This window comes from Dendrobates tinctorius, unplaced genomic scaffold (assembly GCF_039654945.1).
Source record: "Dendrobates tinctorius isolate UK_male_01 unplaced genomic scaffold, ASM3965494v1 ptg000079l, whole genome shotgun sequence".
NCBI classification, from domain to species: Eukaryota; Metazoa; Chordata; class Amphibia; order Anura; family Dendrobatidae; genus Dendrobates; species Dendrobates tinctorius.
The window spans coordinates 22615565-22640930 of NW_027361747.1; the positions used below are offsets into that span (position 1 = coordinate 22615565).

Below are 25366 nucleotides of genomic sequence, written 5' to 3' on the forward strand. Positions count from 1 at the left end.
CTTTTTTATGTTTGGTGTGGAATTATATCCAATTTCGCTTTAGGACAATTCTTTTTGTGTTTTTTCATTTAAGACAAATTAAATGAAGATAATAATACCAAAGAATTTGTGTTTGCAATCATTTTTAGGAAGAAACTGAGTATTATCTGACAGAATTACAGGGGTGTCAATACTTTTTTCCACAACTGTATTAAAATAAAAAATCATTTTTTTCCCCAAAAATGATCTTTTCGCCCCCAATTTTTTTTTACCCCAAGGTAAAAGAAGAAATTGGACCCCTTGAGTTATTGTGCAATTTGTCCTGAGTATGCTGATATCCCGTATGTGGGTGTAAACTACGGCTTTGGCACATGACAGAGCTTGGAAGGGAAGGAGCACCGCTTGACTTTTCAATGCAGAATTGGCTGGAATTGAGATCAGATGCCATGTCACGTTTGGAGAGCCCCTGATGTGCCTAGACAGTGGAAACCCCCCAATTCTAATTCCAACCCTAACTCCAACACACCCCTGACCCTAATCCCAACCCTATTCATAACCCTAACCACAAACCTAACCCTTACACACCCCTAACCCTAATCCCAACTCTAACCCTAACCTTAGTCCTAATCCTAATGGAAAAATGGAAATAAATACATTTTTTATTTTAATATTTTTCCCTAACTAAGGGCGTGATAAAGGGGGTTTGATTTACTATTTATAGCGGGTTTTTATGTTTGGCAGCTGTCACACGCTAAAATACGCTTTTTATTATGCATCACCACATTTTGAGAGCTGTAATTCTTCCATATTTTGGCCCAGAGTGATTTGAGGTCTTATTTTTTGTGGGACAAGTTGATGTTTTCATTGGTACCATTTTCAGGCACATGACTTTTTTTATTGCTTTTTATTATGATTTCTGGGAGGCAGAATGAACAAAAACCAGCTATTCATTAATTTCTTTTGGGGGGCGTTTATACCGTTCCACGTGTGGTAAAATGAATAAAGCAGTTTTATTGTTTGGGTTAGTATCATTACAGCGATACCTCACTTATATCTTTTTTTATGTTTTGGTGCTATTATACAATAAAAACAATTTTATATAAAAAATAATAATTTTTGCACCGCTTTATTCTGCGAGCTATAACTTTATTTCTTCGCCTATGATGCTGTATGGCAGCTCGTTTTTGCTGGACAAGATGACATTTTCAGCGGTACCATGTTTATTTATATCTGTCTTTTTGATTGCGTGTTATTCCACTTTTTGTTCAGTGGTATGATGATAAAGCATTGGTTTTTTTGCCTTTTTTAAGGGGTTCACTAAACGGGTTAACTAATTGGACAGCTTTATAGGGTGGGTCATTACGGATGCGGCACGATACTAAATACAGTATGTGCACATTTATTGTTTTTTTCTACATAAAGAAATGTATTTATTGGGGAATACTTTTTTTCTTTATTTAAGAATTTTTGAAAAATACTTTTACACTTTTTTTACATTGTCCCAGGGTGGGACATTACTGTATTATATCAGATTGCTGATCTGACACTTTGCAGAGCACTGTGTCAGATCAGCGATCTGACAGGCAATGCAGGAGGCTTCTTAGCACCTGCTCTCAGGAGGCACTGACAAGCCACCTCCCTGCAAGATGTGAAAGGATCCCGCGTTAATCCAGGGTCCTACAAGAAGGAGGCCCTTGGAACAATGAGATCACATCGCGTTGTTCTTAGGGTCTCAGGGAAGCACACAGGGATCCCCCTTCCCTATGCCACCAGAACACTGCTGTGATAATCAGCTGACACCCGGCTGCAATCAGCTGCGCTCGTCCCGTGAGACCAGCTGATTGCGATGACGTACTATCCCGTCCACGGTCATATGGGCCCGGGTCACCTGGATGGGGTAGTACATCATATGTCAGAAAGGGGTTAATCAGTATAACGGTGCCAACCTTACAGTGTGTGCAGTTTAGTGAGATCAACCCTGCTGACTGGTTTACTTTAAAGGCTCAGTTAAATGAACTGATAATCAGGATTGAGCATGTGACATTTGGCCTGTTCCACTCATTGTTTGCTCTGTCAAAAAGTTTTTTCTAATATCAACTCTGTGACTTCTCAGATTCAGTTTCATCCCATTGCTTCTAGTCTTTCATTGTGCAAATGAGAATAAAAATGATCCATCTACACTGTGACATCCCTTGAGATATTTGTAGTCAGCTATTAAGTTTCCTCTCAGTCTTTTTTTTTTGCAAACTAAGCATTCCCAAATCCTGTAACTGGTCCTCATAGCACATGGTTCGCAGACCGGTCACCAAAATGTGGTGCTCAATACTGGACACAGTATTCCAGATGAGGTTTGACCAAAGAGGAGTAGAGGGCAATAATGACTTCACGTGATGTAGACTGTATGCTTCTGTTAATACATCACAAAATTGTGTTTGCCTTTTTTGCTGCTGCATCACGCTGTTGACTCATGTGCAGTCTGTGATCTATTAGTATACCCAAGTCTTTTTCTCATGTGCTGTTGCTTAGCCCTATTATTCCCATTCTGTATATGCATTTTTAATTTTATATTACATTTATACATTTATATTACACTAGCTGAAGAGCCCAGCGTTGCCCGGGCATAGTAACTAACTGTGGTATGTTATGACAAATTATAATGATTATCTGCCATCCCATAGTCCAGTGCCCATATACCCATCACGCATCCTCCATCACATAATTCCGTGCCCATATACCCATTATGACATCATCTTCACCATGGAAACCATTTTGACATCATCATTGCCATGGCAACATATTATGACGTCATCGACACCATGGCAACCATTGTAACATAACCATCACCAGTGCAACTTATTATGACATCATTGTTGCTATGGCAACCATTATGACATCATCGTCGATATACACACATACACTGATTTTTATATATAGATTTTTCATATTGTATATGCTTTTTTCCTTTTTATTGCCCAGATGTAATATTTGCATTTTTCCCTGTTCAAAACAGTTCTGTTAGTTGCTGCCCACTGCTCCAGTTAATTTATATCTTTTTGAAACCTCTCTCTCTTCTCTAGTATTAGCTATCCCTCCTAGCTTTGTGTCATCAGCAAATTTAATCAGTGTACCCTCAATTCCTTCTTCTAAATCGTTGATAAAGATGTTGAGCAATACAATTCTACCTAGCTAATTATTCCCTTATCCATTAGTCCTATAACATCATGTGATTAAAAATTGACTAGCTGAATCCTTCTAAGATCTACGTAGAAACAGTAAATCAGTTTTATCTGCACAAGTCATAAGTCGCTGCAAAACTCTCTGGGGGGGAGAGTGGAGCAGCTGTATCAGGAGTTGACGAGGGGAATTATAAATGCACGGACAAGAGACTTCCTGTTTCTACATAGAGCAGAGAAAAGAGAAAAAATAACTAGGTTGAAGGGCAAAATGAGCAATTGTAAGTGCACAGTGCTATATAAATTGATAATACAATATATCTAGAGGAAAAAACCTTGAATGGAGGTGCTTCTTTCAAAGAAAAAAATTGAAAATTGTCTCCTAATATTTATTGTTTGAAGATTTTTAACTTGTACTGTAGATTAGCAAGAAGGAACTGTACATCCTCAGTCTTGATCTCCAGTTTAATTCACATTACTCACTAACATAGACTGAAGAACGTAATGGAGAAATAAAATGTGTGACATAAGAAAAATATATTCACTCTTACTATGATGAGTAGATATTACCAGTCTGTTTCCACCTGAACTCAGATGTGATAAAACCCTCCAGCACAACATAAGCAATAGGAAGCTTAAGCAAGCTCAATGTTTTGCAATTACATGACAAATCTACAGTAACAGCTGTAGATATTAGGCAATGATATCAATGAAAGCTATCAGTCAAATGCTTGTGACCATTCAGGCATTTATTGAGTTTTATTCAATAAAAAAACTATTTGCATTTTTGTCATATTTATTTTTAAAACAATTACATTATCCAATTCATAACTGAGAGTGAAGGTGATGAATTTGGATAACTTCTATATAGTCTTGATAGAATAGTTACTTTAAAGGGGTTGTCTGAAAGCAAAGTAATTTTTCTCCTAAGTCCTTATCTATTTGATGGCATAATCTGATTTTCAAATATACTTGCTTTAAAAATTTCTCACCGCTTCTTAACTAAACTGTCTAACAGCTATTGTAATTTTTTTCGATTTCTGGTCTGAAGATGATTCCTTTGTGTACCAAGTGCATGCTGGGATGCTCAAATGAAGCGTCATCAGGGGCAGAGACATCTGTCACTGTCACAGCCGCTGCCCCCTCCCTAAAATGAAAAATCATCAGTGATGCTTATTTCAGAGGTTGTGCTGTCCTTGCTGTTTGCCTGCTGTGCACAGCACAGCACTGCCCTGTCTCTGTCCCTGGGTGCAGCATCCAGTCTGTGGTCAGCTTATTAATCTCTATATATAAAACTGAATGTGTGTGCATCACCAACCAATCACTAAGCATCTCTCATTTCACCAGAGCTGGTTAAAAGAAGCTGAGCTGTGATTGGTTGCTATGTGAATGTTTTCCCACTTGACAACACCTCAGCAGACATGGTGGGAGAAATCTAGCATCCCTGGGAACATAAGCTCCCAGCCATTGTCTTCCCCCAGAAAGGAGCAGACAGCACATGACTGAAATGAATCACCCCCTCCCGTACCCATATCCCCATCACACATCCTCCATCCCAGAGGCACATCTTCCCTCTTAAAGGGATAACTGGTATGGAAGTCAGAGCAAATCTATCCAGTGCTTTGGTTTTGACCCCAGGTCTCTCTTAAAGGTATCCTCGGATATGGAAGTTAGGACCGTTCCACTCAGCTCAGTGGCTCTGACCCCAGGGTCTCTTAAAGGGATCATTGGTATGGAAGTTAGGGCAAATCCATCCAGCACTTTGGTACTGACCCCAGGCCTCTCTTAAAGGGATCCGCGGTATGGAGGTCAGGGCAATTGCCTTCAAATGCTCTGGTACTGACCCCAGGCTCTCTTAAAGGGATCTCCTGTATGGAAGTTAGGGCAAATCCCTCAGCGCTCTGATTCTGACCCCAGGGTTCTATTAAAGGGATCATTGGTATGCAAGCCAGGGCAAATCCACCCAGCGCTCTGGTTCTGACCCCAGTCTCTCTTAAAGGGATCCCCAGTATGGAAGTGAGGGCAAATCCACTTTGCGCTTTGGTACTAACCCCAGGCCGCTCTTAAAGGGATCTCCGGTATGGAAGTTAGAGTAAATCCCTCTGCGCTCTGATTCTCACCCTAGGCTTCTATTAAAGGGATCATTTTATAGAAGTTAGGGCAAATCCACTCAGCGCTCTGGTTCTGACCCCTGGCTCACTGGATGATGTGGGATATTAGGGGGAGTAGTCCGGTGGCTCTGGCTGATGAGATGATGTGGGATATTAAGGGTAGTAATCCGGTGGCTCTGGCTGATGAGATGATGTGGGATATTAAGGGTAGTAATCCGGTGGCTCTGGCTGATGGGATGATGTGGGATATTAGGGGTAGCAATCCAGTTGCTCTGGTTGACGGGATGATGTGGGATATTATAGTGAATGTGGCTATATGGAGTGGGCGGGGCTCTACACTCAGCTTTATATATATATAGATATAATCATTATAATTTGGCATAACTAACCATAGTTAGTTACTATGCCCGGGCAGCGCCGGGCTCTTCAGCTAGTAGTTAATATTAATAGTAATAAGCAGATGGAAGAGCAGTATCACTGTATTCGGTAGTTTCCAGTGAAATCACCAGAGGGGGTGGGGCCAGTCTCACGCAACACTGGGTATAATAACACATTTCTGCTGCTGGCTTATTAATATTCATAAGCCGACATCAGAGCAGAAGCTATGTGCAGGGACAGCACTGTTCACCGGGGAGACACAGAAGCAGGGCCAAACTGGCCTTTGGCAATTCTGGCAAATGCCAGAAGAGCCTGCCTGGTCATGGGCTGCTTTGTGTGCTACATTGTTAACAGAATCAGTGTTCTCAAGATACCCATACTGTTAAGCATTATGATGGAGGACAAAGTCGCTGACTTCGTCACTTACCCCTGCAGGCCATGGGAATCATTAGAAATATTGGTCTTGTAGAAAATCTTCCTTTCCTCCATCCAGGGTAATATTAGTAATATTTCCCATCAGGTTCATGGGGACGGGGACAGCATGGGCCTGTGTGATTTCAAATGCCAGGGCTGAATTTCAGCACCAATCCATACCTGCACAGAAGACACAGAGCAGAGACAGCACAGCCCCTGAAATTAGCATCAGTGATGATGTTTTGTTTCAGGGAGAGGGCAGGGGCTGCAACAATGACAGCAGCCTCTGCCTCCTGATGACACTTTGTTTGAGTATTTCAGCAAGCACTGGCTACTCTCAAATTAATCATCAGTCTGGTAACAGAAAAAAATATATAAGAGCTGTAGTTGGGAAGAGAATTTTTAAAGCAAGAATCTTAGAAAATAGCTTAGATTATGGAACTAAATAGTTAGGGAGAAAGGATAAAAATTACTTTCGCTTCGGACCACCCCTTTAATGTTTGAGTTCCGCTCTACTCCTCACAGGGATGATGCAAATGAGAGGGAATGTTGGGGAGGAGACTTACCAACCTTTTTTCTAGTGGTTGTGAGGGTATCAGTAGTAGAAAAGTGTTACATTTGGGTGATGTGTTAAACCCCTTTAATAGTATTCTTATTTGGACCAATATATAACATGCTTCATCTTCACTGATTATTTGTATTAGACAAAGCTGAATTTTGAGAGGCCTGTATGCCAAAAAATATCCAAAAGTGACACCATTTTAAAATCTGCACTCCTCAAGGAGCTCAAAACACATTCAAGAAGTTTATTAACCCTTCAGGTACTTCACAGGAATTTTTGGAATGTGAAAGGAAATAATAAATATTTGACTTTTTTTCATAAAATTTTCATTTAGACCCAATTTTTTTATTTTTTCAAGAGTAAAAGGAAAAAATGGACTCCAAAATTTGTTGTGAAATTTCACCTGAGCATATCAATACCCCATATATGGGGAAAACCACTGTTTAGGCACAAGGCAGGGCTCAGAAGTGAAAGAGCACCATTTATTTTTTTTAATATAAAATTTGCTCAGGGAACTTATCTGGATGTGTGGTGAGCTCCATGAACCCCCAGGTACTTTACAGAAGTTTACAGCATATAGCCGCGAAAATGAAAAATCACATTTTACCACAATGTTTTTAGCCCAAAATATTGCATTTTTGCAAGGGTAATATGAGAAATTGCACCATGCTATTTGTTGTGCAATTTCTCCTGGTAACTCATAAATGGGGGAAAACTACTATTTGGGTGCACAACAATTTGGGTGCACAACAGGGCTTGGAAGGGAAGAAGCATGATTTCATTTTTTGAATGAAAAATTTACTAAAATAATTAACGGACACTAAGTTACGTTTGGAGAGTCCCTGATTAGCCTAAACAGTGAAAACCCTCACTAGTCTGCGGGTCAAACTACTGCCATGTCACCTGTGATCTGTTCTTCCAAATCTGCTGGTCAGAAAGCAGGTGCTTATACCTCCTGCTCACAAGCTGTGGTTGCAGAGACATAGGACACAACATTCCCATTCATTTGTTTGTCCCAGCCAAGCGTACAGTGTTCTGTGCCCCAGATATATGAAAGGAAGTGTAAATACCAACCCCACGCAACCACAAGCACTAATCCTAAACATGCACATTGCCAAGTTGCTAGCCTTGGAGATGTTGCTGTTTAGGCTTGTGAGGACACAGTCTTTCTGTGATCTCTTGGCTGTGGCTGCCCCATGATACTCTGTTCCCATCCAAAACTATTTTTCTCGGTGTGCCATCCTCGCATTACACCAGCTCATGGTAAGCAATTTAAAGCATGCTCTCACCGACACCGTAAATGGGAAGGTCCAACAGACACGTGGACAAGTAATTGTGGACAGGGATGATACCTTTCTGTCACAGCACACTGGAAGAACCTGGTGGAGGGTGGGACAAAGTCGCAAACTGGAACATCATATCCTGCCCAAGCCACGAATAGTGGGCCCAACCTCAATCATGGTTTAAACCTCATCATATATATCCTGTCTACTCTCTTCCTCCTCTTCATCCACCTCCTCATCCTATGCTGAATTTCCCTACACATCACTCCCAAGTTGGGAGCTGTGCAGTAGCGCATTGGCAAAGCGGCAAAATGCTCTGCTGAAGCTGATCTGTTTAGGTCAAACACCACACACTGCAGCAGAGCTGTGGCAAGGAATAAAACAGACCGATCAGTGTCTCTCCCCACTGCAACTTGAACCCGGTCTGGTTGTCTGCGATAATGGGCGTAACCTGGTGGCAGCTTTAAAGCTCAGGAAGTTGGTACACATGCCATGCATGACCCACGTGCTGAACCTATTGGTTCAGAAATTTATCAAAACATACCCTGACTTGCAGTACCTACTTGGGAAGTTGGGCCGTATTTGCGCCCATTTCCACCATTCCTCTACCGCTGTTGCCGATATTGCAGAGCTTCAAAAGCAATTTAATTTGCCAAATAAATGACTCATTTGCGACCTGCCAACATGGTGGAATTCAACATATCATATGTTGGCAAGGATGATCCACATTTTCAACAGCAACCTATACCAACATTTACCATCCAACCTGATGGAACTGGAGAGGATTTGCAAGGAAGAATAGCAGAGGATCCCCAAATCCAGGTGTGAAAAACTTGTTGCTTCATTCCCAAGAAGACTCATGGCTGTACTAGCTCAAAAGGGTGCTTCTACTCAATACTGAGCAAAGAGTCTGAATGCTTCTGACCATGTGATAGTTCAGATTTTCTTTTTTAATGAATTTGCAAAAATTTCTAGATTTCTGGTATTTTTCAGTTAAGATGAGGTGCAGAGTGTACAATAATGAGAAAAATGAACTTTTTTGAATTTACCAAATGGCTGTAATGAAACAAAGATTTAAAAATGTAAAGGGGTCTGAATACTTTCCATACCCACTGTGTACCCCATGTCCATCAGTTGGTTACATATTTACCTTCCTCTTTCTGTTTTCTGGCTTCTATTGGAAGCTTGCATTATTCATATATAAAATTACGTAGTTATATTTGTTTAATAGCTTCCTTCATTTTTATATTATACTAGATGAAGAGCCCGGCGCTGCCTGGGCATAGTAACTAATTACGGTTAGTTATAACAAATTATAATGATTATATCTATATATATATGTAAAGCTGAGTGTAGAGCCCCACCCACTCCACATAGCCACATTCACTATAATATCCCACATCATCCCGTCAGCAAGAGCTATTGGACTACTACCCCTAATATCCCACATCATTCCATCAGCCAGAGCCACCGGACTACTACCCCTAATATCCCACATGATCCCGTTAGCCAGAGCCACTGGACTACTACCCTTCTTATCCCACATTATCACGTCAGCTAGAGCTACCGGACTACTACACTAATATCCAACATAATCCCGTCTGCCAGAGCCACCAGACAACTACCAGTAATATCCCACATCATCCCGTCAAAGCCGCCAGACTACTACCTCTAAAATCCCACATCATCCCATCAGCCAAAGCCACCGGAATGCTACCCCTAATATCCCACATCATCTCGTCAGCCAGAGCCACCGGACTACTACCCTTAATATCCCACATCATCCTGTCAGCCAGAGCCACCGGAAAACTGCCACTAATATCCCACATCATCCCATTACAGTCGCCAGACTACTACCCTAATATCCCACATCATCCCATCAGCCAGAGCCACCGGACAACTACCTCTAATATCCCATATCATTTCGTCAGCCAGAGCCACTAGATTACTACCCCTATTATCCCACATCATCCCATCAGCCAGACCACAGGACTACTACCACTAATATCCCACATCATCCCATCAGCCAGAGCCACCGGAATACTCCCTCTAATATCCCATATCATCCCATCACCCAGAGCCACCGGACTACTACCCCTAATATCCCACATCATCCAGTCATCCTGGGGTCAGAACCAGAGCGCTGAGTGGAACCGTCATAACTTCCATACTAGTTATCCCTTTAAGACAGGCCTGGCATCAGAACCAGAGCGCTGAGTGGATTTGCCCTGACTTCCATACCAATGATCCCTTTAATAGAAGCCTGGGTTGAGAATCAGAGCGCTGAAGGATTTACCCTAACTTCCATACCGGAGATCCCTTTAAGAGCGGCCTGGGGTCAGTACCAAAGTGCAGAGTGGATTTGTCCTCACTTCCATACCGGGGATCCCTTTAAGAGAGGCCTTGGGTCAGAACTGGAGCACTGAGTGGATTTGCCCTAACTTCCATACCGGGGATCCCTTTAAGAGAGCCTGGGGTCAGAACCAGAGTGCTGGGTGGAATTGCCCTGACTTGCATACCAATGATCCCTTTAATAGAACCCTGGGGTCAGAATCAGAGTGCTGAAGAATTTGCCCTAACTTCCATACAGGAGATCGGTTATGATTGAGTCACCGTAGGAGGCAAAAACAGAAATGCTAGCTAAGTCCAGAAAACCAGAGAAGTTGGCAGCTATCGGATTGCAGACCCCTGAACCTATCAACACAACTAGCAGTAGCCGTGGGGGGTTCCTACGATGCCCTAGACCCCTCGATCACAGCCGGAGAAATAACTAGGCCTAAAGAAAGAAAGGGGAAAACTAAACTGCCCCAGAGCAGACCCCAAAGCAACAGGCAGCCCCCAACATATAATGACGGTGAAGCAAGATGAAAACACTAACACAGGCAGAAAGATAGACTGAGCAAAGACGGGGCCCAATCTAGCTAGCTAGAAAAGGACAGGAAGGCTGCTGTCTGCAATCCGTGAAAAACCCTATGAAAATAAGAGCCAACAGACTGACAGTGAAAAAGGTCCTGAAGACGCTAGGCTTCAAAAAAGCTATGTCAGTACTCAGGAATATTCTGAAGACAGAGCTACAGGCAAAAGGAGATTCAGCTCACCCCAGCAGGGAATGGCAGAATCCAGAAAAGCAAGGAAAACAAAAACAAAACACAAATGCTAACAGGCAAAGCAGAAAAACTTAGCTTAGAGGAGCAGGAATCAGACTGGTGTCCTAGAAGTCCACAGAGAAATCACCCGCAGGGCAGAAGGGCGTCGGCAGCCTTATATCCAGTCCGTGACTCCACTCAGCCAGTCATCCTCATCAGGCTCAGGTGCCTGATAATCAGGCTCATTACCTTCCTTCACCAGAATAGGGAGTTCACCAGACCTCAGTGACGAAGGGGAAAATGAACTCACAACAGTACCTCCCCCTTGAGGAGGGGTCACCGAACCCTCAACCACGCCACCAGGGCGATCAGGGTGAGCCCGATGAAAGGCACGCACCAATCTTTTGGCATGAATATCAGAGGCAGAGACCCAGGAATTATCCTCCTGACCATAACCCTTCCACTTAACCAAATACTGGAGTCTCCGTCTAGCCAGATGGGAATCCAGTATTTTCTCTACCTCATATTCCATGTTACCTTCAACCAATACAGGGTCCGGAGGTGCCACCCCAGGAACAACTGGTTCAACAAACCTCTTCAACAAGGACTTATGGAACACATTATGGATTTTAAATGTGACAGGAAGAGCCAAACGGAAAGAGACCGGATTAATAATCTCCAAAATATTGTAAGGTCCAATAAATTTAGGCTTAAACTTAGGAGAAGCCACCTTCATAGCAATATTTTTTGATGACAACCACACCATATCACCAATCTTAAACTGGGGACCAATGGTCCTATGTCGATTGGAAAACCGCTGGGCCTTTTCCTGGGAGAGAGATAACTTATCCACCACTTGGTCCCAGATCTGGTGCATTCTCTCCACCACAGTGTCAACACCTGGGCAGGCAGAAGGTTCCACCTGCCCTGAAGAAAATCGAGGATGAAACCCAAAGTTACAAAAAAAAGGTGACATCAAGGTGGCAGAACTAGCTCTATTATTTAAAGCAAATTCAGCCAAGGGCAAAAATGAAACCCAATCATCCTGATCAGCGGAAATAAAACATCTCAAATATGACTCCAAGGTCTGGTTTGTTCTCTCTGTCTGCCCATTGGTCTGAGTGTGAAAAGCAGAGGAGATGGACAACTGAATTCCCAGCTTGGAACAGAAAGTCCTCCAAAATCTAGACACAAAGTGAACTCCTCTGTCAGATACAATGTTCTCAGGAATCCCGTGTAAGCGAACCACCTGTTGCAAAAACAGGGGCACCAACTCAGAGGAAGATGGCAACTTAGGGAGTGGTACAAGATGAACCATCTTAGAGAACTTATCACAAATCACCCAAATAACACTCATTCTTTGAGAGACCGGCATATCAGAGATGAAATCCATTGAAATATGGGTCCATGGCCTCCTGGGGACAGGCAAAGGCATCAACAACCCACTAGAGTGAGAACAAGATTTAGACCGGGAGCAAGTCCCACAGGACTGCACAAAATTCCTGACATCATGAGACAAGGTGGGCCACCAAAAAGAGCGACTCACCAGATCTCTAGTACCAAAAATACCTGGATGACCAGCCAATGCAGAGCAATGAACTTCAGACATCACTCTCTTCTTCCACTGGTCAGGAACATACAACTTTCCACTGGGACAACGCTCAGGTTTGTCCTCCTGGAACTCTTGCAGAGCAAGTCTCAAATCGGGCGAGATGGCAGAAAGAACTACCCCTTCGCCTAAGATGGTAGCAGGCTTGGTCACCACAGGAGAATCAGCAAAGAAACTCCTAGAGAGGGCGTCTGCCTTGACATTCTTAGTTCCAGGAAGAAAAGAGACCACAAAATCAAAACGTGTAAAAAACAAGGCCCACCTAGCCTGTCTAGGGTTCAAGCGTTTAGCCGACTCTAGGTAAATCAAATTCTTGTGGTCAGTGAGGACCACAACTTGATGTTTAGCTCCCTCCAACCAATGTCTCCACTCCTCAAATGCCCATTTCATGGCCAACAGTTCCTGATTCCCCACATCATAGTTACGTTCAGATGGAGAGAACTTTCGGGAAAAGAAAGCACAGGGATTCATTTTAGCTGTTACAGGATCCTTTTGGGACAAAACAGCTCCTGCACCAATCTCAGAAGCATCCACCTCTACCTGGAACGGGAGTGAGACATCAGGTTGCCGCAAAACCGGGGCGGAGGTAAATCTTCGCTTCAGCTCCTGAAAGGAAGCAACAGCCTCCGGAGACCAATTCAACACATCAGCACCCTTCTTAGTCAGATCAGTCAATGGCTTGGCAATACTAGAAAACTTTGCTATAAATTTCCGATAAAAATTAGCAAAACCCAAAAACTTCTGGAGGGCCTTCAAAGAAGTGGGCTGAACCCAATCATAAATGGCCTGTACCTTGGCCGGGTCCATTTCAATAGTTGATGGAGACAAAATAAATCCCAAAAATGAAATCCTCTGTACTCCAAAAAGGCATTTCGATCCTTTGACATACAGGAAATTCTCCCTCAAGATCCGGAACAAAGTCCAAATATGTTCCACATGAGAATCCCAATCCTTGGAGAAGATCAAAATATCATCCAGATAGATAATCAAAAATTTATCGACAAAGTCTCGGAAAATATCGTTCATGAAGCACTGGAAGACAGAAGGGGCATTAGTGAGCCCAAAAGGCATCACCAGGTACTCAAAATGTCCCTCCGGAGTATTAAACGCCGTCTTCCATTCATCCCCCTGCTTAATGCGGATAAGATTATACGCCCCCCTGAGGTCAAGCTTGGTAAACCAGCAAGCACCTCTAACTCTAGAGAATAGATCCAAAATCAGGGGTAACGGATACTGATATTTAATAGTAATTTTATTGAGGGCACGATAATCAATACAAGGCCTTAAAGAACCATCCTTTTTGGCCACAAAAAAAAAACCGGCACCTAAGGGTGAAGAGGATGGTCTAATATGACCCTTCTCCAACGCCTCCTTAATATAGGACCGCATAGCCTCGTGCTCGGGTACAGATAAATTGAAGAGCCGACCCTTGGGAAATTTACACCCCGGGCTTAGTTCAATTGCACAGTCATAACTCCTATGAGGAGGCAAGGACGCAGACTCATTCTCACTAAATACATCACAAAAGTCCGCCAAATAGTCAGGAACATCATGCGACTGAGGAGAGGTGGAAAAAACCGGAGCCTCACTAAAGGTACACCGACAAACCCAACTCACCACAGACACAGATTTCCAATCCAAAACTGGATTATGAATTTGCAACCAGGGAAACCCCAGAACAACGGCATCATGCAGACCATGCAACACCAAAAATCTGCAATTTTCTTGATGATCTGGGGCGACCCGCATGACCACCTGGGTCCAAAACTGAGGTTTATTTTTAGCTAAAGGAGTAGCATCAATCCCCCTCAAAGGGATAGGCATCTGCAGAGGTGTCATCGGAAATCCACAACGTTTAGCAAAATCCAAGTCCATTAGGTTTAGCGCTGCTCCCGAATCCACAAAAGCCTTGGCGGAAAATGTGGACAGGGAGCAGTTCAGAGTAATTGCCAGAAGAAACTTAGGTTGAACACCACCAAGAACAGAAAACGTGTGTGTAAAGCGTTTCTCTCGTTTAGGACAAACAGAAATAATATGCGAAGGCATCTCCACAGAAAAAACACAGCTTATTACGCCTTCTGAACTCCTGACGTTGCGCCTTAGACAAAACTCTATCACATTGCATAGGTTCAGACGTCTGTTCAACCGGTGGCAACACCTCTCGTGCAATCCTGCGTTCACGTAAACGCCGATCAACCTGAATGGCTAATGACATTGAATCGTCCAGACCAGAGGGAACAGGAAATCCCACCATAGTATCTTTTACGGCTTCTGACAAACCCTTCTGAAAGAGAGCAGCCAAGGCATTATCATTCCAGGTATTAAGGACCGCCCACTTTCGGAACTTTTGACAGTACAACTCTGCAGAATCTCGACCCTGGTTCAATGCCAACAGGGTCTTTTCAGCCTGATCAATAGCATTAGGTTCGTCATACAACAACCCCAAAGCTTGAAAGAATCCGTTCACATTAGTCAGAATAGGATCATCTGGTTTCAAAGAAAACGCCCAATCCTGGGGATCGCCACGCAGCAAAGAGATGACAATTTTAACCTGCTGCGCGCAGCTCCCTGACGAGTTAGGCTTCAAGACAAAAAATAATTTATAATTATTTTTGAAACTCGAAAATTTAGATCGATCCCCAAAAAATACTTCAGGTGTAGGGATCTTTGGTTCAACAGCATGCGAACGAGCAAGGTAGGCAGAAATTCCCCGCACTTCTGCAGCGAGCTGCTCCGCATGATCAGACAATTGCTTTATCTCCATTGAGAGAAAAAAAAATTCTCCCTACGGCCTCAGAGACATAGAGGAAAGAATATACACACTCTTTTTTTTTTTTTTTTTAAACACAATTCTTTCCTGCTATTGAGTACCCTAGGATCTGCAGTAGGGCGGGTGATTCTATTATGATTGAGTCACCGTAGGAGGCAAAAACAGAAATGCTAGCTAAGTCCAGAAAACCAGAGAAGTTGGCAGCTATCGGATTGCAGACCCCTGAACCTATCAACACAACTAGCAGTAGCCGTGGGGGGTTCCTACGATGCCCTAGACCCCTCGATCACAGCCAGAGAAATAACTAGGCCTAAAGAAAGAAAGGGGAAAACTAAACTGCCCCAGAGCAGACCCCAAAGCAACAGGCAGCCCCCAACATATAATGACGGTGAAGCAAGATGAAAACACTAACACAGGCAGAAAGATAGACTGAGCAAAGATGGGGCCCAATCTAGCTAGATAGAAAAGGACAGGAAGGCTGCTGTCTGCAATCCGTGAAAAACCCTATGAAAATAAGAGCCAACAGACTGACAGTGAAAAAGGCCCTGAAGACGCTAGGCTTCAAAAAAGCTATGTCAGTACTCAGGAATATTCTGAAGACAGAGCTACAGGCAAAAGGAGATTCAGCTCACCCCAGCAGGGAATGGCAGAATCCAGAAAAGCAAGGAAAACAAAAACAAAACACTAATGCAAACAGGCAAAGCAGAAAAACTTAGCTTAGAGGAGCAGGAATCAGACTGGTGTCCTAGAAGTCCACAGAGAAATCACCCGCAGGGCAGAAGGGCGTCAGCAGCCTTATAGCCAGTCCATGACTCCACTCAGCCAGTCATCCTCATCAGGCTCAGGTGCCTGATAATCAGGCTCATTACCTTCCTTCACCAGTATAGGGAGTTCACCAGACCTCAGTGACGAAGGGGAAAATGAACTCACAACAGAGATCCCTTTAAGAGAGGCCTGGGGTCAGTACCAAAGTGCTGGATGGATTTGCCCTAACTTCCATACCAATGATCCCTTTAAGAGACCCTGTGGACAGAACCAATGAGCTGAGTGGAACGGTTCTAACTTCCATACCCGTGGATCCCTTTAAGAGAGGCCTGGGGTCAAAACCAAAGTGCTGGATGGATTTGCTCTGACTTTCATACCAATGATCCCTTTAAGAGGGAAGATGTGCCTCTGGGATGGAGGATGTGTGATGGGGATATGGGTATGGGAGGGGGTGATTCATTTCTGTCATGTGCTGTCTGCTCCTTTCTGGGGACAGACAATGGCTGGAAGCTTATGTTCCCATTGATGCTAGATTTCTCCCACCATGTCAGTGTCTGCTGAGGCATTGTCAAGTGTGAAAACATGCACATAGCAACCAATCACAGCTCAGCTTCTTTTAACCAGCTCTGGTGAAATGAGAAATGCTTAGTGATTGGTTGTAAAGAAAACTGTTGCTCATATCAACCAATCACAGCTCAGCTTCTTTTAAACAGCTCTGGTGAAATGAAAGATGCTTCGTGATTGGTTAGTGATACACACACACACACACACACATATTCAGTTTTATATATAGAGATTTTGCCTGTACTGTTGCCTTATGGTTATGTAGTTGTCCGCCTGTTATTATAAATGTAATTTCTATATGGATATATTTACACTATAACATGTCTTGTCTATGTGACCTTAATAAAATTTGTATTTTATGATAAACAAGGCTAGTGATCTGATTTAGTTTATATCAATACATTCTGTCCCGGGGTATTAAAGCTCTCAATGTTCTCTGTTCATTATTTACATTGTCTGGGAAGTATCCCTTATTAAGGACTATGGCTCTTGTTTCATTCTATATTTCTAGCCTTGTATGTGATAGCTGAAAAGCGTTATCATGATGCTAACCTTGCTGCTAACTAATGCAATCTTCTGCAATCTGGTGGCAAACATTTTTTTTTTGTGATTCACCACATTTTCAAAATTTGAATTGAAATAAATCAACTTGAATATTTCAAGTAGGTATGCTATTTGATCCATGCAGCGCCTAAGAAAAGAATAACTCGTTTTAATTTTTATTGTATAAATCAATAGTACATATGGAAATAATATACTTTGCAAGATATCTTTTCAGACAAATCTACTTCTTTCTCAACCAGGAAGGATCATTTATTTTCAAAATTCTTAATTCACAACTAAAATCTGTTCAGTGAAGACAGATTTTTACATTACTGAGATAGGAGATGACAGTTACTTATTATAACATTCTATGTAGACAGGAGGAGGGAAGAGCTAGAGGCCGAGTTCCACCCTCCTTTTCAATTATCCTTTTTACATAGAAGATAGTTGTTTTTTATTAGATTCTCCCCCAGTAATGTATGACTCTGTCTTTACTGAAAACAGATTTTACCGATTTTACCATAGAATTGATGATGATCAGTCCTGGTGGAGAAAGCAGCATATTTCTTTGATAAAATAAAATACAAAGTTGATTATTTTCACATGTTTTATTGATTTCTGATATGAAAATTAAAACAACAGTTATGCATATTATATAAAATGAATATGTCTAAATAATCATATTCCATTGATACTGAAACATCCTATAGATTTTATCCTTACAAGATGAGATAAAACCTTGAGAATGTTTTATTATTTTTTTTTATCCCAATATATTGGCATGGTCCTTCCATTGTACTTTTTCTGCATTTCTGTATATATTTCCCTAGCTCGTCTTTGCTTTATTTGAAATTTACTGCTCCTTCTCTGTTGACACAGAAGGTGACTAAATATCAACTGACTATAGAAAATCTTTCTCTGAATTGGTTTGTATGGAAAACCTCACCTGTGACTCTGAGTCTGTCAGCACCGATTGTGATTTCTTCCTCATCAGCTGAGAACAGCATCTTCCCGTCCTCATTTGACTTTACTTCAAATCTTTTACACTGTGCTTCCACAGCATCTGCACCTGCATTGCAAAGAGAATAAAAAATGGTTTTAAAGGAAAAAATGTATCAAAGTGACTTTACTTCAGGGCTGTCAATGTGCTGACTTGATAGACAGTGTGCATTTAACATTACTTAGCAAGATATGACTTTTCTTGAACATAACTAATATATGAACTGTCTAGATTCCGCTAAAAAGCCCCACCATTGCAAATTTGATTTTAACCCCTTTTCTCTCCAAAGTGGAATGCACGTTAATGACCATGAGAATTTTTACAATTCTGACCAGTCTCACTTTATGATGTAATAACTATGGAATGCTTACATAATTACATACACACGTGGTCAAAATTGTTGGTATCCCTCTTTAATGACAGAAAAACCCACAATGGTCACACAAATAACTTGAATCTAGCACAAGTAATAAATCATAAAGCTATGAAAATGAACAAATGAAGGTCAGAAATTGATTTTTAGGATAAAAACAGTAACAATGCAGTGACTTGACAGGAATCTGCATAACTAATCATATGTTAAACAGTTTGAAGTCAAATTTATGTGCGAGAAAGCCAAGATTATCGTCTGTAAAATGATGGTAGTTCAAAACATTGTTACTCTTTTGCTTATCAGTGTAAGTTTATAGCATTTAATTCAAGAGGTGTACAATAGTATATTGATCTGCACATAGCATATATGCAATACATAGCCCACTCTCTTTACTCATTTCAATGATTGTAGTAAATAAATTGCAGCTAATAATTGATGTCTTGTACAGCAGATGCTCGGACAGAAGATACAGAGGAACATTGTACACAGGATAACACTCCAGAGCCAAATCAAATTAATGAGGCATTTTTATGAGTGTGTTAGCAAAGCAATATTCTTTAATTTTAACCTCAAATGTAAAGGATTTGTGAATAGATATATACACTATAAATCTCCATAAAAGGTCAAGAAGTAATGAACAGGAACCATGTTTCAATCATTGGTTCATTGAAATTATCTATCAGTAAATGCTAATGTAGTCAACTTGTTAAATCCTTTTATTCAGATGAAACAAATGTAATGTAGATGGGCAGCAATTAACAAAAGGCAACAATTATGCATAAGTCAACATTTAAGAAGCAAACAATGTAAATGTATAATTTTAAAGGAACTTTTCACTCCTTCAAAACAGAAAACCTTCCACCAAAAACAGACCTAAAATATAACTTTTATTAATTTTTATCATAAAAAGCTTTTTGAAACATAGGCATAAAATGATGAGTAGGTCAGATACCGATGCCGGATAGGCTCAAAACCAGGTCATGATATCACATTAGAAAATAGTCTAGGGCAACAGATCAACAATACTCCGTTTCCCTACCTGGCAGCAGAGGTTGGCACCCTAGGGTGAAGCATTGTGGTGCATCCACTCAATGTCGGCTAACCCTGTCTGACCCTATAAGGAATTTCCTCACCAAGCCACCACAGTCACCTATAAAGTGCTTAAGTGCTTTATCAAAATGAAGAACCTACTGTAAATGTAGTATAAGCATAACAAGACCAAATTGTATTGATACTAAAAGTGTATTTGTAGTGATTGGTTATAGTATTTTAGTCAGATGACCATATATTAATATATATATCATATTGTTTTAATAAATCCAATCACATCTAGAGGTAATCATCATTACTTCCTGCCTCGACCACCTTTCAAGAGAGTACACTCCAAATCAGATGTTAGAGCAAGCTATGTCTCAATGACACATAAGAGATGTGAAGGCTTGGTGAGGGACTTCCTTATAGGGACAGACAGGGTTAGCCGACGTTGAGCGGGGGCACCACAACGCTTCCCCCTAGGATACCAACCTCCAGGATGAAGCACTTCAAACCGAAATGCGGGTTGGGTGTGGTGGATTCCCTCGGTGTGACCTCTAGGTAACTATACCTTCTTATACGTATGTATATTTGATCAGTTAAAATACATATTTTTTTCTGTCTGGCACCATTATTTGAACCATCATTGTGTATTCCTTGGTATTTCTATTTGTTCCTAGCAACTGGGAGCATGTTTTTTTCATATACTGTCATTTATGTGACTTTAGCAACTTGTGCTTTTATACTTAATTATTTTACTCACTATGTCCCACTTGTTGCATGTGACAGGTGAATTATTATACATAATATTTTGATGGATAGTGCCAAAATCTTATTGTGCATAATAGCGTAAAACCAATCTTGTTGATATATTTTTGTACATTCTATTTTGAGGGTCGTTTCTTGGGTATACCCACCTTCTTTTTTTCCTGTATCTTGTGTTACCTAATCTTTGCTTTTATTGCTTTATTGTTTCTCTAATAAAGATCATGTTATGTATTAAGATATGGTCTGTGAGAAGCTTTTTTGTTGGTTTTCTGATATACTTTTGCTTTATGGCCTTATATGAGAGATATGCTTAGGGGTTTCTTTTTTTTATTGTGATATCTGGAATAGAGATGAGTGAATGTAATTAAACCATTTCCTCATTTGGATATGTAAGCTGTCTTTTGTTATGCACTTGTTCAGACTAGTTCTAGTTGTGCCGTCAGTTTTCTGTTATTTGCATGCTAGCTTTCTGACTGAGCACTCCGCCCTTCACTATGCTGTGGATTTAATTACATCCAATCACATTTGGTTCCTATAAATATAGGCTTTACCAAGTTATTAGACAGAGGTAAGTGTCCACACTAGGCAGTTAGGTCAGGGACCCATCCGATCCATGAGATTACCTTGACGTTGGTGGATGGACTCACATTTTTTGGCCAAATTTTGTGCTAAGCTTTTCATGTGTTTTTCTTAAATTTTAAAAGCCATTATGCTATTCACACTTCATGCATTTCAAACTGACATGCCTTAATGCAACTGAGTGCAACCATTTCCTCATTTTGACAGTTAGGAATAGTGAAAATCCCAATGTTCGGGTCATGATCACGTGTGTCTGGACGCAGATGTTTCCGCAAGGCGAACCCATGTGACACACGTGACCCTAGATACACCGCCTCCAGTGGGGCGCATTTAAATAATAAAACGTGCAGGTGGATACGCCGCCTCCACCTGGCGAATTTGGGAGTTACACGTTATACATAAAATCTGGAAACCCCGCCTCCAGTAAGGCGAATTTAAATAATAAAGGGGGAACCTGGGAAACTTTAACAATGGTGGGCCCTGCGATAGGGAATGGGGACATGGAGACCTCCTAAGCTCCCCTGAGCCAGTGTCCCTGCACTCCTTACATTCCCTAAACAGGCTCCGCACCTGTCGCCGCACGCGTACCTTTACGCCCTTGCTCACCCTGACCCTAAACCCTCACTAGGGAATGGGTCGGTGCGGAGACTAATCCCACCACTGCACTAATAACACACATGAGGAAAGAGACAATACAGGGGAAACACCACTTAGCTTTGCTCTGTTGCGTACGCTCCTAGCAACAGAGCCCACCACCTGCGTGCGTCTTCTCCTCCACCCGGATCCATCACCATAACAGGATCCTTCACCTTAGTGCAGCCTTGGAGCAGAGTCCACCACCAGTTGCAGCTGCTTAGAACCAGAGTCCCAAGGATGAGTTCAGCTTCTGACACAAAGTCGAGCATGCTTGAGTCCAGTTCAGCAGCCAAGTCCCACATGGTGAGTGCCACTCTCCATAGTCGCCACTCCACCAGCCCATGCAGACACTTCCCGCTGACACCATCACTGCGACTCCACCACGCCATGCCAGCCCTTCGTCCAGACACCATAGCTGAAACACGTCCCCCCTGGCTAAGCTGCGCAGGACTCCTCACCAGCTCCATCCTTCCTCCAGGCTCTCCAACTCAAAGTGAACACAATCTCACAATATCACAGGCAGTGAGTGAACACCCTGAGCACACCTTTATAGGGTGTCACACCTGATCCATAATTAAGTGAACATTAACCTAAACCTAAGGTGCGATACCATTCCCCACCACCGGGCAACTTAGAATGAACGACACCACGTGATAATTCTAATGGCCACCGGGGGCAATCACGACACACTTTGGAACCAAAGGAAAAAAGGTTCACTTAATGCATTTAATACCGCCAGATCCAACACTGGATCATGACAGTACCCCCTCCTTAATGAGGGGCCTCTGGACCCTCAAGACCACCCCTCATTAGGGAAACACCTACAGTGGGGACGCCCAGATCCTGAGTTCACCCCACCACTACCTGACACTTCAGGTGTATGACAAATGCACCGCTGGTATTGGCAATAAAGTTCATTTTGGAGGCACCACTCATCTCCACAGCGCCGACCTGGGGAACGAGTTTATGTATGTGTATGTTTGTTTGTTATGAGCTGATCAGGCTCCACAACACACTTCCACAAGTTTTTTTTTGGTGGCACCATACACGCTCGTTCACACACAGGTCCGGACCTGAACGTTTATTGCATACATTCGTTTGTCATAATTGGTGAACTCATTCTGAACTAGACAGCAGAGGCATCCCCCTGCATCACCACACTCACACCCCCGCAAATCACCAAGGGGTCACCACCCTCCAACCCTCTTCACCATGAGGTCTGCACCTCCCAGGGTTGGTTAATGGCGAGGGTTGAGATTTGTCCCTACTCCCCCGCAGCACACCTGCTGCTCACACCAGGAGGAGAGGGAATGCATATGGAGGAAATATACACTCACTGGCCGCCTCCACACGGCCAGGAGGGGCGGCTTCTATGGTGGTATTTGAAGATTTGGCGTAAACCCCGAGGACTCTACATCAGTCTGCTCATCACTGGAACGCACCCCTTCACCTCGGGGAAAACCAAGCAGCTCCGTGGGGCACCATTCCTCCCACCTGCCTGGGTACGCCCACGTGCATGAGCAAGTCCCGCTCCCCAGCATCGACTCCAGGGGCTTTTGCCAGACCCGCAATTTGCCAAAGCCGCCATTTTGATTTCCTGGTTACCTGAGCAGAGGCCCCAGACCCTGATAACTGCTGCTGCAGCGGCTCTAACACACCTTGCCGCTCCCCACTCAAATCAGTGAGGCCCGGCAGCAATTACTCAGTGGTCTCCACATGGCCAAAGCTCACCAGAAAAAGAAACTGTAAGGCCTGTGATAATGTCATGATCACGTGTGTCTGGATGCAGATGTTTCCGCAAGGCGAACCCATGTGACACACGTGACCCTGGATACACCGCCTCCAGTGGGGCGCATTTAAATAATAAAACATGCAGGTGGATACGCCGCCTCCACCTGGCGAATTTGGGAATTACACGTTATACATAAAATCTGGAAACCCCGCCTCCAGTAAGGCGAATTTAAATAATAAAGGGGGAACCTGGGAAACTTTAACAATGGTGGGCCCTGCGATAGGGAATTGGGACATGGAGACCTCCTAAGCTCCCCTGAGCCAGTGTCCCTGCACTCCTTACATTCCCTAAACAGGCTCCGCACCTGTCGCCGCACGTGAACCTTTACGCCCTTGCTCACCCTGACCCTAAACCCTCACTAGGGAATGGGTCGGTGCGGAGACTAATCCCACGACTGCACTAATAACACACATGAGGAAAGAGACAATACAGGGGAAACACCACTTAGCTTTGCTCTGTTGCGTACACTCCTAGCAACAGAGCCCACCACCTGCGTGCGTCTTCTCCTCCACCCGGATCCATCACCATAACAGGATCCTTCACCTTAGTGCAGCCTTGGAGCAGAGTCCACCACCAGTTGCAGCTGCTTAGAACCAGAGTCCCAAGGATGAGTTCAGCTTCTGACACAAAGTCGAGCATGCTTGAGTCCAGTTCAGCAGCCAAGTCCCACATGGTGAGTGCCACTCTCCATAGTCGCCACTCCACCAGCCCATGCAGACACTTCCCGCTGACACCATCACTGCGACTCCACCACGCCATGCCAGCCCTTCGTCCAGACACCATAGCTGAAACACGTCCCCCCTGGCTAAGCTGCGCAGGACTCCTCACCAGCTCCATCCTTCCTCCAGGCTCTCCAACTCAAAGTGAACACAATCTCACAATATCACAGGCAGTGAGTGAACACCCTGAGCACACCTTTATAGGGTGTCACACCTGATCCATAATTAAGTGAACATTCCCCACCACCGGGCAACTTAGAATGAACGACACCACGTGATAATTCTAATGGCCACCGGGGGCAATCACGACACACTTTGGAACCAAAGGAAAAAAGGTTCACTTAATGCATTTAATACCGCCAGATCCAACACTGGATCATGACAGTTCGCCTAACATATAAAGTGAATTCAATTGGAGACAAAGCCAGATGCATAGACAACACTTTCAGGTGGGCCAAAAAGCTTCCCAAACACCTCAAATTAATGGTAGACACTAGAAAAAGTGTCCAAAACAGAAAGAAAATCCAGCAAGGGGTGTAGGTTGCTAAAATATTTTTTTTTACTTTCCTCCAAATAAATAAAATCGTTCAGCTAACATATTCTGTCCAGCATTGTATCATACCTATAGCACAAGGTCAATGCATTTCGACATAGGGCTTATTGGTGATCATGAATAGAGATGAGGGAATTTGTTCGGATTTTGTCCCCGAATCTGATTTTGACATATCCGAGCCATATTCAAACAATATTCGTGTCGAATGTATGTCTCATGATTGGTTCCGAACATATTCAGTAATTTCTAGTCCCATTGACTCTAATGACGTTCCGCTGTGTTCGACAAATATTGCAAAAACAAGCAAATTCACTCATCTCTAATAATGAGTGTGTGGAAAAAACTGACAGAAATTGCCTCTGCCACTGAAACTGCTGCTGATAATGTTTTCACATTAACTCGACGTTCCCACGGCTGAAAGTCTGTAGCTGCCATTTAAACTGTGTGACTCACTGCTGTCTTGGGGATAATCACTCTTAAGATTTTTTACAAGTGTCTTTTGACAATTGTGGGCAACTCTTAACAGGAGGAGGAAGCATCTGGCAAAGTGTGCTCTTGTACCATGGAGCTAACAAAGTGGCAACCATGTATTCAGCACTATATCTAACCTTAAGAATGTGGGCATCATGTTGCAGATAGTGCAGCAAGAAGGTGATCATGGGTAAGGCCCTTCCTTG

At 42.8% G+C, this 25366-nt stretch overlaps 1 protein-coding gene across 4 annotated transcripts in view; it reads right to left on the reverse strand.

Moving 5' to 3' along the window:
- The window catches only part of SGCZ (sarcoglycan zeta), a 1731118-nt gene that overhangs the window by 112938 nt on the left and 1592814 nt on the right, over nucleotides 1-25366 (reverse strand). For all 4 annotated transcript variants that reach the window (XM_073583597.1, XM_073583598.1, XM_073583596.1 and 1 more), the window contains one exon: nucleotides 18184-18306. In XM_073583597.1, the coding sequence (XP_073439698.1) occupies nucleotides 18184-18306 (123 nt within the window). The remainder of the gene's footprint in view (nucleotides 1-18183; nucleotides 18307-25366) is intronic.